This window comes from Alternaria arbusti (assembly GCF_024043155.1).
Source record: "Alternaria arbusti strain BMP 1465 chromosome Unknown scaffold_13, whole genome shotgun sequence".
NCBI lineage: Eukaryota > Fungi > Ascomycota > Dothideomycetes > Pleosporales > Pleosporaceae > Alternaria > Alternaria arbusti.
Genome location: NW_026249953.1, coordinates 524,648 through 541,339, shown reverse-complemented (window position 1 = coordinate 541,339; position 16,692 = coordinate 524,648). Strand labels below are relative to the sequence as shown.

Here is a 16,692-nt window from a genome sequence, read left to right as displayed (position 1 = left end):
TTTGTGTTTGGCCAGATCTGGTGGTTGCACGGCTGAGGCTCAGTAAACACGACCACTCGCTACTTAGAGACCAACGTATCCCCCTGGCCCAACAATTCCGAGTCTGACGTTCCATGTGAGAAACACGAAGTGGAGTAGCGAGCAGACTAAGAATGTAAGGCCAGAGAATGACGAGAACGGACGAATGAGGCGCCTTACCAGTGACAGGTAAGTGGTGTGGGTGCAAGGGTACATGCAGGCCAACTGTTCTCCGATAGAATTTTACTCGGCCCGCGGGGCTGTCACAGACTTAGAGGCTGAAAGCTTGAACGGTGAGCTAGTGGGGCTCTGTTCTAGGTAGTGGGCCACCCACTTGAACTGAATCGTATACATACATAACGCAGAAGTATACCAAGAATCGTGTCATATTTAAACATCCGTGTGCGCAGCTAGGAAGCGTGATGAGGTGGCGATGCTATGTAAGAATATATAATCAGACGCAGGGTATCACGCGGAATATTGTTGTCAAGTGGCGTAGAAAACGGGACTTCGCATGCCGGTCGAAGTATTCGATGGCGAATGTGCAGCAGCTAGTGGTACATAGTGCTGCAAGGAGGTTTCCGTGTGCAGAATGCATATAGCTAACGAAGCAGCGATGTGCATATTGATAGAGTATCGAATCATGTCGAGTCGCGTGTCGACAGAAGGCCGAAAGAGAAATTCTAGACGAGAAATGTAAGAGCAGCGCAGGAGATGAAAGCAATGCAGGCGTTAGTGCCACGCAAAGGCGACTTGGACAGAGCGAAGAAGCATTGCTGTATGATTGTAGATGGTGTTGATTCGCTGGTCCCACGACAAGAGACGTTGGTCGCTTATATCGGGATGGTATCTAAGCGCGCGGTGGAGTGATATGTAAGATGTGACGACAGCCTCCATCATGTATGGCTGCGGCGCAGGTTATGTGATATTTGCCGGCCTATTGGCGTTTGATTTAGGCGAAGTAAGCGTTGACGCATAGATGGTGATGGTCCAGGATGCTGATTCACTTCTTCTTTTTGTCCTTGATCTTTTTCTTTGACTCTGTCCCGCTGCTTGCGCCGCTGCCTGCCTCGCCGCCCATCATCTCGCCCATCATATCCTGTAAAAAGTTCTCACTGACACCGCCACCCGTTATGGCAGGTGAGTGTAGGGGGAGGATTTTGCTCATCTTCCAGCCCTTTGGTATCGCTGGCTCCGGCATCTCCTTGGGCATAGGCAGGCCCGCGATGGGTAACCTGAAAGGTGTATTCTTCTGTGTCGGATTGGCTTTGAGGGCCTGGGCGATGAGGATGTAGAGATGGTGCTTGTTCTTCACATCGTCGTCCATCAATTTGCCTTCGTGCTTGAGAAGGACGCGCACTCTGCCAGGATTGGCCCAGTCTTTGGGGTGAGTCTTGTCAGGCTCGAAAACAGTCCGGAGACCCAAGTCGGCAGCAGCGTCGGCCATCTCCCGTGCCAGAGGGTTCTCCACCGCGAGCTCCTTTCCCACGCGACGCCCTTCAGCCCGTGTCCGTGACTTGTCAAAGTATATAGGGTATAGACATTGGTAGTGCTTGGACTTTTCCCGGTCCGTAGATGTCGACATGGACGGCGATTGCGGCTGCAGCATCTGCGATTGGAGCGCCTGCATCTGCGCTTGTGTCGGCATGGACTTGTTGCCCGTGCTGGGTATATTATTCGCGTTCATCAGAGCGGGTACATCGTCGATGCCCATCTCTGACGGATCGCTGTCCGAATCGCTGACTTCTTCGACGCGTGGATTCATCGTGGCTTCGGTCCGGTCCTATCTGGAAGTCAGATCGCGTGCAATGGCAGTGTTCCTCGGGCCGTCACTCACCTTGCCTTCTCCGGTATGATAGAATTATCGCGTTGTGGTGAAGGCCGCCTGCATGTCTGGAAGGATGTGGGGGAGGCTAAACGCGGGGCTTGGCTATGGAAGAGGCAGGCGCTTCCGACTCGGCTCGGCGCTTCGGCGCTTTTCTTCCAGCTCCACATCACGGCCCGGGCAACTGCTCTCGTCCCGACGGACAACTTCATCGCTCTAGCACCACCTCCCAACACTGAGCTAACTCTCTCTCTTTCACCGCAACTTACGGCCTCCAAGCTCGTCAGGTGACGTCTTGGGACCCAGCTAACGGCCTGCCGGTATACGCAGGGTCTGGCCGTTATCACCCCGCGCCACCACGTCAAGCTTGCTCCGTCGGAAAAGTACCTCCCATTTCGCTATTGTGGCACCTAACCTAGCGTCTACATTTACTGTCTGCCTCATTGTATACCTCCGCGCTAGTGCCAGAATCTGCAGTTAGTCGATTGTGGCAGCTGGTTTGCATGTGTCCAGCATCCCAACCAACCATTGAAGCGCCGATATGCCATTCCTCTCATCAGGCCTGTATGATGAAGCGCGGCTGGGTCGCATGGATGTGGTTGGCCAAGCCATCACATGCACCAGGCGTCAGCGTATGAGCTGAGTCGTTCCCTCCAGCACATCCTTGCGCTGTCCTGATTTACAATATTGTAGTGGCATGACAAAAGATCAGTCTAGACATCGTAGTAGACCGCGTCAGGTCATGTATACGCAATCGAGGGAGTACTAGCATTGCAACCTCCAGGGCTTCTGGCCTGTAGAATGCGCCGGTACTCGCGACACTACGCATGCGGGCCTTCTCGCTTTTGGCAGAATTCGCGATACTCCCTTCGTGTTCAATGCCGTCATTAACCAAGAAGGAGCTCTTGGATTCTATACACTAGGTTCGGATACACAAGATGAACGGCTAAAACCCAATCCGATCTTCCTGGCACCGGATAGCATGCGGCCGCAGCGACCTCGTCGATCCCAAACCCCGGCGTATTTCTATACTCCACTTCTACCATGTGGCAACGATGCAGGCGTCCCAGCCGTTCGCGAGCCGCTAGATCAAGGCGTTGTCAGTCCTGCACTGCATACGTGTGCCAGCCTGTCCATGTGAGATACGATGGAGAATCCGACAAGGACGGGATATGCACGCACGACTCGCGTTGGCCCTGCTGACAACCGTCCCCGTCTCCTGGATAATGATACGCCGCGCAGCATATGCAAAGATGACTATCTAGGGGTATTTCTGGTTTTCGCCCTGACATCGAGGCGACAATGCCCACTGATCTGACACGATGCGTCTTCCTATCACATCCGGCTGACCGTCCTTTTATCATCTTGATAGCAAGCAAAATCCGGTAAAACAGCCACGGTCTGCGCTGATTGGCTAATAAGGTAAGCGATTGACCGTTAAACTCTCCACAAGAATGAATAAGCCTAGAATCTGTTCACCGCATCCTACCTACATATCTATCCACCTGGAAGCCAGTTCTGAACCGGCATCGTTTCTTGCACTGTTTTTCATGAATTTAGGCTCCTCAAACGGCCCGAATTTAGGGCTGAAGATGGTGTGCCGAGAATCAAAGTGTGGTCCTAGTGACCCTGAGCCTGATTACACCGCAAACGCTCCACTCCAAGAGGATGCCTCACCGGTCGGGCTACCATACGCGTCTTGGTTAGCTCACGCTACTATCAATCGAATATAAAGTCACCCATCATTCACCTGCGTTTTCAGTCTCTCCGGGCATCGTGCAAATACATTCAACATTTGCTGCACACACCGTTTCCTATATCAATCTCCCACTTTCTTCTCAACAACACTGACTACTACTCACTAATACTAAAAGCCAACTAGCAAAGATGGCACCGGCTTTATTGATAGATGATAGCGGCAGTTCCAGTCCCGCATCTCAGAGCAGCGTTTCACTTGGAACGATGGACCAAGTTCCTGCACTAGTTACTTCTCGCAGCCGTCGAGCCCGCCGAGGTCGCGATAATCTCGGTAGTCCTTTACTCAAACGCAGTGCAAGGGGCCCTCCGTTGTTTCTGGAAGGCGCCGAGGGCAACTGGCTTTCGATAGTAGACGGAGAGAAGGCCTGGAAGATCTTTGACGCATCTGGAGGTGCCGCTGTATCAAACATTGGTCATAGGGACGAAAGAGTGTTTGAAGCTGTGAGGAAGCAACAAGAGTCCGGTGTTGGGTATGCCGCATCGATGAGTTTTCACACCGAGATAGTGGAAGATTTTGCGGATTTTATTCTCGAATCAACCGATGACAAGATGTCAGAAGTAGTATTCTATGGGTCTGGTAAGATGGTTCCAAACTTCAGGGTGGAGGTCAAGCTGACAGATGTCAGGTTCTGAGGCTAATGAGGCATCACAAAAGCTAGCCTATCAATATCACTCCAAGCTGAAGCCGAATCCGCAACCTCAACGCAGCTGGTTCATTGCCCGCGATCGCTCCTACCATGGAGCGACTCTTGGTGCTCTCGAAACCAGTGGACACAAAGGTCGTAAAGAGATCTATCTACCTATACTGCCTGAGAAGACGCAGTTCATATCTCCTTGCTACCCTAGCCGCGATATGAAGAAGGGAGATTCTGTAGCTCAATATATTGGGCGGCTTGCCGATGAGCTGGAGCGCAAGATTCTTGATCTTGGACCTGACACAGTAGCAGGCTTCGTCATGGAGCCTGTCGTTGGCGCGGTATGTGGGCATGAGTTTCTTTTGCCCGCTTGTTGATGACTAACACATGAATACAGGCACTTGGATGTGTTCCCGCACTGCCCGGCTACCTTACGGCGATGAAGCAAGTATGCGAGAAATACGACGTACTTTTGATTCTGGATGAGGTCATGTGTGGCATGGGCCGCACTGGCTACATGCATGCTTGGCAGGAAGAGGACGTCGTTCCAGACATCCAATTGGTAGGCAAGGGCATTGCGGGCGGCTATGCAGCCCTCTCCGCAATGCTGGTCGGGCCAACCATCGTGGATGCCATGGGAGACAACGCGTTTGCACATGGACATACTTTCCAGAATTTTCCAACTGCGTGCGCTGCTGGTCTGGCGGTCCAAGAGATTGTCCGAGATGACAATCTTCTGGAGAATGTTCGCGACAAGGGGGAGAAGCTCATGCAGAAGCTGAAAGCTCGTTTGGGCGACCACCCCAACGTTTTCGATATCCGAGGAAAGGGTCTTTTCATAGGGGTAAGTTTGAACACCACATGGCATTCGCTGTGCGACTACTAACAAAGACAGATCGAATTTGTGCAAGATAAACACACCAAGGCAGCTTTCGATCCAGAAGTGGCAGTGGCCTGGAGGGTACATGAACTTGGTAAATTCATCTTTTCCCAACAAACATCTCATCGCTAACCCTTTTCGCAGGACTGAAGGATGGATACAATGTGTACACGTACCCAGGCTCCGGTACCGTTGATGGCATCCGCGGTGACCACATCATCATCGCCCCTGCATACAACGTCACCGATGCCGACGTCGACTACATCGTGGAGCGTGTCAGCAAGACCATCATTGAATTCTTCGAGGAGCTCAGTGTCGTACCGAAGCTCTAGATATCGACGTCGCACCATCTTAACGACCGCTGGACGATGGCCGCCACTCTACCATATTTCCGTCGCAACGAACGATTACGATTTTCCTTGGTTTTTTTCTTTGCACTGCACGGAAGGCCTTTGTGATCAGTATGTGCACGGCGGCTCTGTGATCGTTTTCTAGGACTGGATGTTTGAATGCTGCATCTTTTTCACGGTGCACTTAAGATTATCTGCAAAACTGCATTGGGGCTGCTGTCTGAATCATTTCTCGTAGTTGAAACGGCTATCAGGCTAAAGACCGAAAGCATATTCGCATGTTAGAAGCCAATGCGTTCATCCTCACCTCCCTTGGTCTATCGGGATGGAAATATATGTTTGTTTGTCCAGGTTAAACATGAGTTTTGTAACATGAGACCAGAGTTTAATACTTCCGCACAATGTCACAGTATACGGAATGATTACTTCAACAACTACTTCAACCATTTCATCGTAAGCTACGACTTCAATACTGGAGCCTAGTGACATGCAGATGTCACACTGCATTCGGGATGTACGACGTCTCAATTCTATCACATACCACACATAGCAACAGCAACATGTCCTTGTTTATCAACAACAACATAGAACTGGAACAACCTGCATTTTCGTAAAACACATTCTCACAGTACCCACATGTTTGCCAGACAAGGGTTGAAAGTCCGCTGCCACACAACTGTGCTGCGCACAGACCACCCGTCAAGTCACGACTCCGCCTTGGCGGTTAAGTCACCAGGAAGGCGCAGGCGGCTCCTTTACCAGGGCTATCTTCCAGAACCTGCTCATTATTCATCGCAGCGACATAGCCAGATGGGCTGTGCACATAACCCTACAAATTGTAGTGTAGGAGTGGGGAAAGCGTTGAGGGGGCCATGACGTTATCTTCGAAGCGGAGTGCAGCGTGCATCGAACCTTCCATCAGCCAAGAGGCAGAGGCAAAGAAGCGCATCCAAATGGGCGGTACCAATGAACCGCGGTAAAAGAATTCTCACATCAGCGTCAGGGCGTGTGCCTAGAGGGTAACATAGGTGAGAGCATCAAAATAGGAGGATGATTGCGTCATAATAGAGAAGCAACAGAAGGAAGTGCAGTTCCACGTGCGGCAGGGACCGCGCCTTGTATGTATTATCCCAGCCTCCAAGGTTCGCGAAGAACCGGGAATGTGCATTTAGAAAGCGGCATCGCGGGAATAGCTGCATTGGGATGGACCCTGAACACCTCGAACTTTGATCACAACAAATGTGTCGAGAAACTCATCGGGTTGTTGCCATGCCATCATGTCTCTCGAGGCGCTCGTCACGTACGATGGTTGAGGCTCGACGACTACTACCACAGTAACCAGATGACACTTGTAGGTACGTGCAGCATCGCAGATCATTGTCTTGGTCTTCTCGTGACCACGGTCGTTGCTTCACTTTGCAGAGCGGTCACACAAGGGCTTTGTTTGATGGGGAAAGGTGCTAGAGCCGCACGCGGTGTAGGGATTAGTGTTACGGAGGTCCTTTGATTGTTGGGTGGAAGTCTTGTGCAGCGGTTTCAGTCAGATGTCTGCGACGGAGGGTGGTGGTCTGGGCGCGGTTCAGCACCTGGGCAGTATCGAGGGCGGGAGGGAAGGAGCGATGCATATGGTGGAATGTACGTGTGAAGGCGATGAATGTAATCGTGAATTAATGATGAATGTTTGATATTGGTAATGTTTGAGTTCGAGGGAATCCAGACAGGTCGAGTGGAGACGGCGTGCCACCCTCTTTTGCAAGCGACCGAAGACATATTAATGGGCTTCGGGCGGCTTTTCTCTTTCACGAGGCGGGCTGTCGCCAAACGCGCTGCAGGCACATGATCTGGGTGCGGACATGTAGCAACAGCAGAAGACAAGCGCTGCGGGATTATTGCCATCAAATAGAGTCCCATAGAGCAGTGTCGAGTCTTGGGCCGCAGAATTAGGACAAAGCAGAGTTCGGCGCGAGACGCGAAAGAGAGACGTCGCTGGCGTGCCGTGAGAAGATTGAGCGAATGACGCTCCATGTGGACCGCACAGGCCGGTTCTCACCACAGACTCCGCAACAAGTGTGATCTCAACCTCGCCTGCTTCCACCCGGCGACATCAACGCTTCCACACCTCTCTGGCATGTCCGACGCCCGCCATTCTTCCCAGCGTGCACCCCCATCGCCCTCAGTCGCCTCGTAGCCCGCCCCGGCACTGCCTCCAGCCGCGGCTCCAGCACCTCCGCAGCACCATCCACCTGCCCAGGCCTGCGATAACGCCTCTGCTGGCTGCGAGCCCGCGTCCCAGCACGCAAAAGCGCCGACTGAGCATCCCGACGACGACGCTCCCCCAATTCGGCGCCCCCGTCGCGCCGTTTGGCCGCCTCACCGACGTGCTTGGTCCGCTTGCCTGTGCAGACGAGTAGCGTCACGACGTCGGCTCTCGCACCCCCAGCGACGCACCCAGCCATGTCGACGCCCTCGACCGCCACGGCCACACTCCCGCCCCATCACCAGTTTTATTCTCACCACCAGACGTACCAGCCCAGCATCGCCAATGCCCAGATCGCCAACGGCGGCGCTCGGATAGGCAACTCGCTCTACAACGGCTACGCTAGCGCTTCCTCCAGTTCAGACCTTCGCCGAAACGCGACTGCCCACACACGACACCCGCCCCAGCTGCCGCCCATCTCCCAGGCCCCGCCCATCGACATGAGCGCGAACGACCCGGGCTCCGCCCACCGGCGGCGGAACCCCGACTGGGCCGACTTCTACAGGAACGGCATCCCGAAGGAGGTCATTGTTATTGACGACGACGACGACGACGATGAACCCCAGCTGCCTCCGCCTCGCAACCACGCGCCCTCGTCACGCATCGCGACAAACCCGACTGCGCGCCACACAGACAAGAAGCGCAAGACGACCGCATCCACGGCATACGACCCCGTCTACAACCAGCACACGTCCTACTCCACCACCCAAACACCCTACTACGACTCTCCCAACCACTCACTGTCCACCGACCGCACTACCTCTGCGCTCAACACCACGGCGCCGACGTCATTAGGCTCGCAGGTCAGCAATGGCCATCACATCTCGCCTCTTGACAACAGCGCAGCGGGCCAGAAGCGCAAGCGCACACGCGCTGTGGTGCAGGATGAAGCAAAGCAGGCAAAAAGACGGGAACTGGACAATGACGACCCCTTCAGCCTGTACCAGCCGCCGCCCAATCCGGTAATCAAGGCGAAGGACGTCTACGTACAGGTTGTCCCAGATGTAAGATTCACGCATCCTTTCCTAGGAGTCGAACTAACGTGCCCCAGAAGTCATATACGAAAGACCAAAAGGTAGACGACGACGACGGCCACTACATTGTAGTACCAGAGGCCGACCTCACAGAGAGATGTAGGTCTCTACGATCAATACCCCGAAGAATGATACTGACAAAGGACATCAGACCAGATCACAAAACTGCTCGGCCAGGGCACTTTCGGCAAAGTCGTCCAAGCCTACGATAGACGGAAAGGCACAAATTGTGCCATCAAGGTCATTCGATCAGTGCCCAAATACCGAGATGCCAGCCGTATCGAACTGCGGGTCCTGTCAACACTGGCATCCAACGACAAGCACAACATCAACCGGTGCATTCACCTACGAGATTGCTTCGACTTCCGGAACCACATCTGCATCGTTACCGATCTATACGGACAAAGTGTGTTTGACTTCCTCAAGTCGAACGGCTTTGTCCCATTCCCCAGCTCCCACATCCAGAAGTTTGCGAAACAGCTCTTTACCAGCGTTGCTTTCCTCCACGACCTCAACCTCATCCACACCGATCTGAAACCGGAGAACATCCTGCTTGTCAACAACAATTACCAGACTTTTACGTACAATAGGACTGTACCGTCATCGTCGACAACAGTGAACCGGACAGCGCGGCATCGCAAGGTCCTCCTTGATCCCGAGATCCGCCTCATCGACTTTGGATCAGCGACCTTCAACGACGAATACCACTCCTCGGTAGTCTCGACTCGCCACTACCGAGCACCTGAGATTATCCTCAACCTGGGCTGGAGTTTCCCTTGCGATATCTGGAGTATAGGATGTATCCTGGTGGAATTCTTCACTGGCGACGCCCTTTTCCAAACGCATGACAACCTCGAGCATCTGGCGATGATGGAGGCTGTCTGCAGTGGCAAGATTGATCGAGACATTGTGCGAGCGGTCTACAAGCAAGACCGCGGCTCATCACGCAACTCGTCGAGCTCGTAAGTAGACACGATACCATTCTCACGACGTTGCTAACAATTCTAGTGCTGCACGATACTTCAAGAACTACAAGCTCGACTACCCCAACGCAGACACCAACAAGGCCTCGAAGAAATACGTCAAGGCGATGAAGAAGCTTCCCGTACGTCGCCGCAGGTCACACTGTGCGTTTGTTAGTCGACTAACCTTTCCCAGGAAACAATACCAGCCCACACCGACTTCAACCGTCAATTCCTCGACCTCCTCCGGCGGATATTCGTCTACGACCCCAAGAAACGGATAACAGCCAAGGAAGCACTGCAACACCCTTGGTTCAAAGAGTCCCTTATGGACGACGGAACCGAAGCGCACAAGATCCGTCTAGAGCGGGAGAAGAAGGCCCGCCGCCAGGAAGAAGAGCGGAGGTTCCGTGATCAACAATCGCGAGCGTATTGAGCGAATCTGCGAACTTGACCGACACACACACATTATCCCGTCTGGATGGATTCGACGGACATGTGTCTTTGTATAGAATAACAGATTACCCAGCTCCGCCGCGCTTTTTAGGATTCACGGGCAGCAGCAAACAGTACGATAATTGGGTTGATGGGCGGTGGGTGGTATTGTTCCCTTTTCTTTTGACTGGCTTCACATCTACTGCATTTACGACAGCGACATGAACGCATGGAGAAACACCGAGAGAGAGAGAGAGAGAGAGAGAGAGAAAGGGTCAGAACTAGTCTCTTTGTTACTCTGTCTGGTCTTTGATTGGCGTTTTTATTGTGTTATATTTGGATTACACCAAACTATCCTCCTCTTGTGTGTGTTTTTTGGCTTTCTTTCTAAATGTGCTTTCGAGCCGATTATGGGAGAAAAGTATTATCTGTCTTTTTGGCTTGTTCTTGTTCTTGCCTTGCGAGTGCTGCGTGCGGCATGAGTGCGAGAGAGGAAGAGGAGAAGAAGAGTGTTATATCCTAGCCAGGTGGATGTTGTTGAGGTGGTGGTGGTGGATATGATCTACCTTTACCAGAGCGAGAGAGACAGAGAAAGAGTCAAAGCAACTAGCTTTTCCAGTATGGACGATATGGAGTCGTGCTGTACGCTTGTATAATTTAGGATTTTCAAGCCGCCGTGCTTGGGTGTATGAATGTAGTTGTGTGGCTAAATAGGCTGCACTTTATGGAAGGATCTCATCTTTGACTGAATGACCGTTTTGGTGTGAGGACTTGTTCTGCTGGTGATGTCGTGACCTACTCACAGCATCTCCAGTTATGACATCAAGGGAAAGCAAACCAAAAGACAGATTCCACACAACTCCGCGGACGCACACCCCATCCACATGACTCCCACAGCACGCATCCCAATCCAGCAAATTACGCGACCCCACTAGCGCGAGCCCTTCGACCCTTGTCTTCCGTCCAGTCAGATCCCGGGAGCGGGCCCGCAGTAAACACGTCCCTCGGCGCGCGCGTGTCGCAAACAACGGGTGGTGCTGAACGCATTTGCGACAACGACAACGACGCTACGACGAAACAACAAGATGGCGAGCGCAAAGCAGCAGGAGAATATGCTGCTTACTGAGCACTTTACTTGGCCTCCTATCGTACGTATGATTCTTGGGTGATGGGTAGAGGAGGGGTGGGGTGGTGGGAGGGGACGTGGGTGTAGGCAGTGTGGATAGACTGGGGATTGTGTCTGCAATGCCTCGAAGACCACTCTCTGCACATTGATCCACTACCTCCGCTACCCCGGCTCTTATAGATCAATCCAACAACTAACATCGATCCTAGTCCCTAATCGACGACATAATAAACGCCATAAACGAAGTCCTCTACCGCTGCACCGACTCCTTCGAAACCGGTCTCTCCTCCGCCGACCCCTCCCTCCTCGGTTTCGCCGACCTCTACGCCTCGCAAAACCGCACACCGGCCAAAGACGAAGACGGAAACGATGTATACCCAGAAGCGCGGTTGGAGATTGAAGAGGGAGTCCTGAAGCTAGAGACACTTATGGAGAATGCCGTGGACAAGAACTTTGATAAATTGGAGATTTGGACGTTGAGGAATGTTTTTGCGTTGGGCAGGGGGAAGGGCCAGGATGAAGGGCTCGCGGAGTGGGTGAGGTTGGGGCATTATGAGGTATGTTCGATAGGACGGTGGTAGACAGTGGTATTTGGAGGCAGTAGAAGGACAGGATGGATGAATTGACACGACGAACACAACACTAACACAAACTAGAACCTCGAACCGCCCTCCAAAAACTCAACCCTCACCCCAGAAGCCCTCTACACCCTCCGCCGCAAACTCATCGAAACCCAAAAACTAAACGCCGCTCTCCTTGCCGAGAAAACCCGCAACGAGACACAAATAGCACGGTTACGCGCCCTTCTCACACCATCTACAGCACCAAAACGCGAATCGACATCAATTAATAACGATCAGGAAGGACAAGCAGCACCCTTCGCCTTCTTAACGCACGCGCCTGCTGCGAAGGAAATAGGTATACAATCCCTACCTCACACAAACGCAAACGGAGAGAAGAATTCCGAGAAGAACAGCAACGGGGAAACAAAACCCACACACACGCCCCTAACAACACATACCTCCTTCACAACAACCCAACTCCCCTACCTCCGCCAACTCCTCGCAAGCCTAAAACCGCATTTAGCAAACACTGCTTTACCCAGCAACACCTCCTCACCACATACGCACGTCCAGCCTAAGGATAAGGAGGAATTAACCCGCGAACGCAAGATTTACGTTGAAAGTCAGAGTAAACGGGTGTTGGAGAGGAGGGGTGTGGATACAAAGGATGGGGTTGAGGGGGTTTGGGAGGGGGGGAGTAGGGTGGGGAGTGAGGAGGTTAGGGGGTTGGAGGGGTTGGTTGAGGCGATGGATAGGGGAGGGCGTGATAACAGGAGAGGGCAGAGGGAAGAGCAGCAGGAGGAGGAGGGTCTTGAAGGGATACAAGAAGGGGATGAGGATGAGGATGCTATGGACACGAGCTGAGTTGGTACGGGTTGGAATGGGCGTTTTGGCGTTTGGGGCATATACCAGTGTGAGCAACTGTGTTGGAAATATCGAAATCACGTCTCATGACTACCTCATATCCCTCTCGAGGATTCTTCAGCCAGGTTCTTTTTTTTTGTCGTTTCCATTTGCCATCATACATGAGCATTCGTGTCATAGAAGACGTTAGACTCGCAAGTCAAAAGCTACCCTCCGCCCCATACGTCTCCGTTACATGTGTGTGGCCTTGAAATCAGTCGCGAGTGCGCTCTCTCGAACAGACTGAACCCGTGCTCCACCACAAGGCTAACACCCACACACCCACACAGCCGCTCTCAAAGCACCAAGCCCTCAGCGGGTCATAATGCCCAGCTCACCCCTAGTACTCCACAACCTTAGCCCTACTCCTCAGCTCCTCAGGCACCTCCTCCGGGCTCACAATACCCATGCGCATCGCATCGCCCCAAACAAACATGGCGCGGTCATTAGCATACGCGAGGTAATCAAACTCCTCTTCATCCTGTGGTTTGAAAAGGTCAGCATCCTGTTCCGCTTGCGTCATGTTTCCTTGCGTGGCCCCTTCCTCTGTCGCTGTCTTTTCACTCACGATCCCTGCCCCCGTCTTCTCTTCTGAACCTCCTTCGGCCCCCGCCTCGGCGCGTATCTCTGCTGTAGCGCTGTCGAGCTCGGCGGCTGAGCCGCTGGGGTTGTTGGTGGATGCATCCGCGTTTGCTTGTTTATCCAAAGCGTCGAAGTCGGGGAGACCGGGGACGTGAGCCTGAACTATGCCCCAAGCTACCCACATGGCTGAGTTGGCGAGGCGCCAGAGTTTGGTCTCGGCGAGGAGGCGACGGGTTTCTTCTTCGATTTGGCGCTCTGCAGCGGCTTCTTGCTCTTGGTACTGGGAGCCGGGTGGGGCGCGCGAGTCGAGCATGAAGGCGGAGATGTTGCTTGGGGCCGCAGTTGCAGCTAGGGCGGTTGTGCTTCCTGAGGAGGGGAGAGGGCCTAGGTGGGGGGTAGCAGGGTTGGATGTGTAGCCTCCAGCTGCTTTGTAGGAGGGGTTGTGCATCAGGTATGCTCGGATGAAGCGGTGCTGCTCCTCGACGGTTGGGTAGTACTTGGTGTTACACCTCCACGGTACATCGGCATCGTGGTAGTTGTATGTCCATTCAGTCTATGTCTTGGTCAGTAAAGGTCTCAAATGTGGGAGGAGTAGTGAAGGATCCAAGGGGTAATTGAAAATATCTTACGAAATGGTTGGCAAACTCCAGACCAGGAAGGTTCGCATTTGCGTACTCGAAGTCGATAACCACAAGCTGCTTGTGCTGGTTGGCTGGGAGCAGTAGGGGCGACTCGCCCTCTGGCACCATACGCAGGATGTTACCATACTGGGTCTACAGAGAGTCAGCTTAGAAGACTTCTGCAAAGTAAAACGACCTACATCGTTATGGGCAAAGATCATGCGCTCGTTGATCTTGTCTGCACCACCATACTGTTCCTCCAGCCACCTCCGATACTTTTCAACCATCTGCCTGAAAACTGGCCACTCCATACCACACACGTAGCCTCGCTTCTTCCACTTGTCGCCAGGGCCTAGCGCAGGGTCTTGCTTGCTCTCGCGAACCTGATCATCAAGCCAAGTGACGATCTGCTCGCAACGGTCAACCCACTTATCCCAGTTTTGCCATACGAATGGACCAGCTTCTCGCTCTTCCTTGAGAAGGTCAATGCCCTCGTGTAACTCTCGCATACGCTTTGCAATCTGCTTTGAAGTCTCCGCATTGCGCAGTTCCTTTGCTGTCAACGGCTTTGCATGGAGGAACTCCTCGAAGCGGCCATTGGTGAAGGTACCAAGCAGACGCGGACCAATTCGCTTTCGAGCGAGGCGTGTGAGGATTTGTAGTTCAGACTCTCGGTCGATCAGATGTTCCACCTGAGGACCGTAGATACGTAGCAGAAGCTTGCTAGAAGGTGTTAGATATGTCTCGCTCAAGTTCAAGGCGACTTACGGAGGAGGATTCTTCGGCCTCGGCTGGCCATCATCACCCTGCTCTTGAAGTTGCAGATTCTTAGGAGGCGAGACAACGTAGACGGCGTTTGTCAGTGCGCCACTCAGCCTCTGCACATCAATCTCATTGCTCTGCTCCATCGACACCTTGCGCCATCCCTTAAGCTTCAGAGTGTGAGCTAGACGGAGGATCTCAGCACGGAACTTAGTCCACGCCTCTCTCTCCTTGCGTGCTTCCTTGTCAGATAGTTGTGGGGCAGATTCAGCATCTGACTCGTCCACGTTGTATGCCATAGTCTTCGAATTATCCAAGATGGCCTCGCAACTCGGGACCAGCTGGTCTACGGACTCGAAATAGTCGGTGTCGAGGGAGATGGCAGAGTGTCGCTTCAAGCCTGTGGAAGACCTGCGGAAGTGTTGCATCCTCTTTTTAGCGTCGGCTGGCTTCATAGCTAGGGTCTTCTCGAGGATGTGCGCCAGTTGGTCGAGAGAGTCCTCGCCATGGGACGACGAAGAGCTGGTTCTAGTAAGCGCGATGGGCTCTTCAGTCGTCTCATCAGCCACAATTGATGTCTTTTCCTGGACGGGGCCCTCTTTGGCTGCTTTGCGTTTTGCCCTTCGTGCATGGCGTCGGCTTCGCTCGTGCTTGAGCCATGTGCCTACCTGCTTCAACAGGTTCTCGTGCGCATGCTGCCCATGAGGAGCATCGGTTGAGCTGTCCGAAAGCAGAGAAGACAAAGATGGGTTACCCTCAGCTGGTACTCCTCTGGGAGTTGATGACAGACGCTCGACTGAGGGCCGTCCAGATAGTTTCTTTCTACTGACACTTGCGGGGTAATGTTTTGCAGGTCTGTCGAGATCCAAGTAGTCCCTCTGGTCAAGTTCTTTGTTCTTCCCGATCATCAGTGGAGAGATGGCAGTGTCGTCGGGAAAGGACACGACTGCGAGCGCATGGTTAGCAGTTGTTCGTCAAGTACTTGGTAGGTAAGGTGACAGTATATTAGCTAAGCATCTTGTTCATTGTTCTCGGACATAGCAGTCGCTCGTTTTGCTACATGCACATAGCTAAGCCATAGCCAGATCGCTTGCGTAGTATTTGAGATTCGATTCAGCGTTTGAGCCAGAGAGTTGTTAGTCACTGCGGAGTCACGACAGTCTACAGCTACCTCGCTGGTAGAATCACGAACCCAAAAAAGTGATAGGAATCAATTGCCAGAGCTTGCAACCCAAACAGTAGGAAACCAAACAAGAACTGACCTTTGGTAGAACGCGGCGACGCGCCATCCACTGGAGTAGCGTTCTGCGAGAGAGCAGACGAGTCGCTTCGGTGGGGGACGCTGGGCCGCGACTGCTCATTGGAGGAATCCGCCATGGCGATTGCCTAGAATGTGCAGCCTGGTGTGCGGAAGTGAAATAAGCAGGATCGACCGCGTGGTAATATGTAGCTCCCCAGACGGGTCCGAAGGTGCTGTAGTGAGGTCTCGAAATAAACGTGCCCTACTTGGTGGGTAGGAACGGCGGGTTGTTTGGTGGGCGGTGTTATCGATACCTAGTGCGGCAGGAACGCCAGAAAGTACACGCGAGCTCAGGGTCCACGTGCCAAGCTGATTGGCGGTAAGGATCGCTGAGGAGAGGAGACGAGGTGAAGAGGAATGTGAAAAGTCTCGAGGCGTCTATAACCAGATCTTGATTGAAATAGAAGTTTCAAAGGTAGAGCATCATCATCGCTGGAACAGACGGCAGTGTGGTGTGTAGCTGGTCCCTACGCTATCTCCAGAGCTATTGGGCAGCTATCGGCCTCCGAGATTCCAGTTCCCAGCCTTGGCAGTCTACGTCAGGTTTTGGTACGCCAGAAACTTGGACACGAAGGTGCTGAGCGCCATGTGGCGAATTACCTTCTGGGCTTCGCGCTCGAATTCGAAGTCTTTTCGCAAGGGACTTTGGGTGTGGACATTAGTAGATTAATAAGTCGACAAG

At 53.0% G+C, this 16,692-nt stretch overlaps 5 protein-coding genes across 5 annotated transcripts; 3 read left to right on the top strand and 2 right to left on the bottom strand.

The window, feature by feature from the left end:
* Window positions 1-1,021: 1,021 nt before the first annotated feature.
* On the bottom strand, window positions 1,022-1,783 carry J4E86_008456 (uncharacterized protein; the record flags this gene model as incomplete). Its single annotated transcript, XM_051448968.1, has 1 exon — window positions 1,022-1,783. One exon carries the CDS (start codon window positions 1,781-1,783, stop codon window positions 1,022-1,024), a length of 762 nt encoding a protein of 253 aa, XP_051299965.1.
* Window positions 1,784-4,150: 2,367 nt separating this feature from the next.
* Window positions 4,151-5,448, top strand: J4E86_008455 (uncharacterized protein; the record flags this gene model as incomplete). The annotated part of the gene is made up of 5 exons (XM_051448967.1): window positions 4,151-4,178; window positions 4,228-4,577; window positions 4,634-5,080; window positions 5,132-5,210; window positions 5,261-5,448. The coding sequence occupies 5 exons, from the start codon at window positions 4,151-4,153 to the stop codon at window positions 5,446-5,448; spliced, it is 1,092 nt and encodes a 363-aa protein (XP_051299964.1).
* Window positions 5,449-7,920: 2,472 nt separating this feature from the next.
* Window positions 7,921-10,155, top strand: J4E86_008454 (uncharacterized protein; the record flags this gene model as incomplete). The annotated part of the gene is made up of 5 exons (XM_051448966.1): window positions 7,921-8,727; window positions 8,775-8,856; window positions 8,909-9,719; window positions 9,766-9,862; window positions 9,916-10,155. The coding sequence occupies 5 exons, from the start codon at window positions 7,921-7,923 to the stop codon at window positions 10,153-10,155; spliced, it is 2,037 nt and encodes a 678-aa protein (XP_051299963.1).
* A 1,084-nt stretch (window positions 10,156-11,239) lies between these two features.
* Window positions 11,240-12,707, top strand: J4E86_008453 (uncharacterized protein; the record flags this gene model as incomplete). The annotated part of the gene is made up of 3 exons (XM_051448965.1): window positions 11,240-11,302; window positions 11,490-11,837; window positions 11,937-12,707. 3 exons carry the CDS (start codon window positions 11,240-11,242, stop codon window positions 12,705-12,707), a joined length of 1,182 nt encoding a protein of 393 aa, XP_051299962.1.
* Window positions 12,708-13,086: 379 nt separating this feature from the next.
* On the bottom strand, window positions 13,087-16,087 carry J4E86_008452 (uncharacterized protein; the record flags this gene model as incomplete). The annotated part of the gene is made up of 5 exons (XM_051448964.1): window positions 13,087-13,881; window positions 13,958-14,101; window positions 14,149-14,671; window positions 14,717-15,656; window positions 15,973-16,087. 5 exons carry the CDS (start codon window positions 16,085-16,087, stop codon window positions 13,087-13,089), a joined length of 2,517 nt encoding a protein of 838 aa, XP_051299961.1.
* Between the last annotated feature and the right edge of the window lie 605 nt (window positions 16,088-16,692).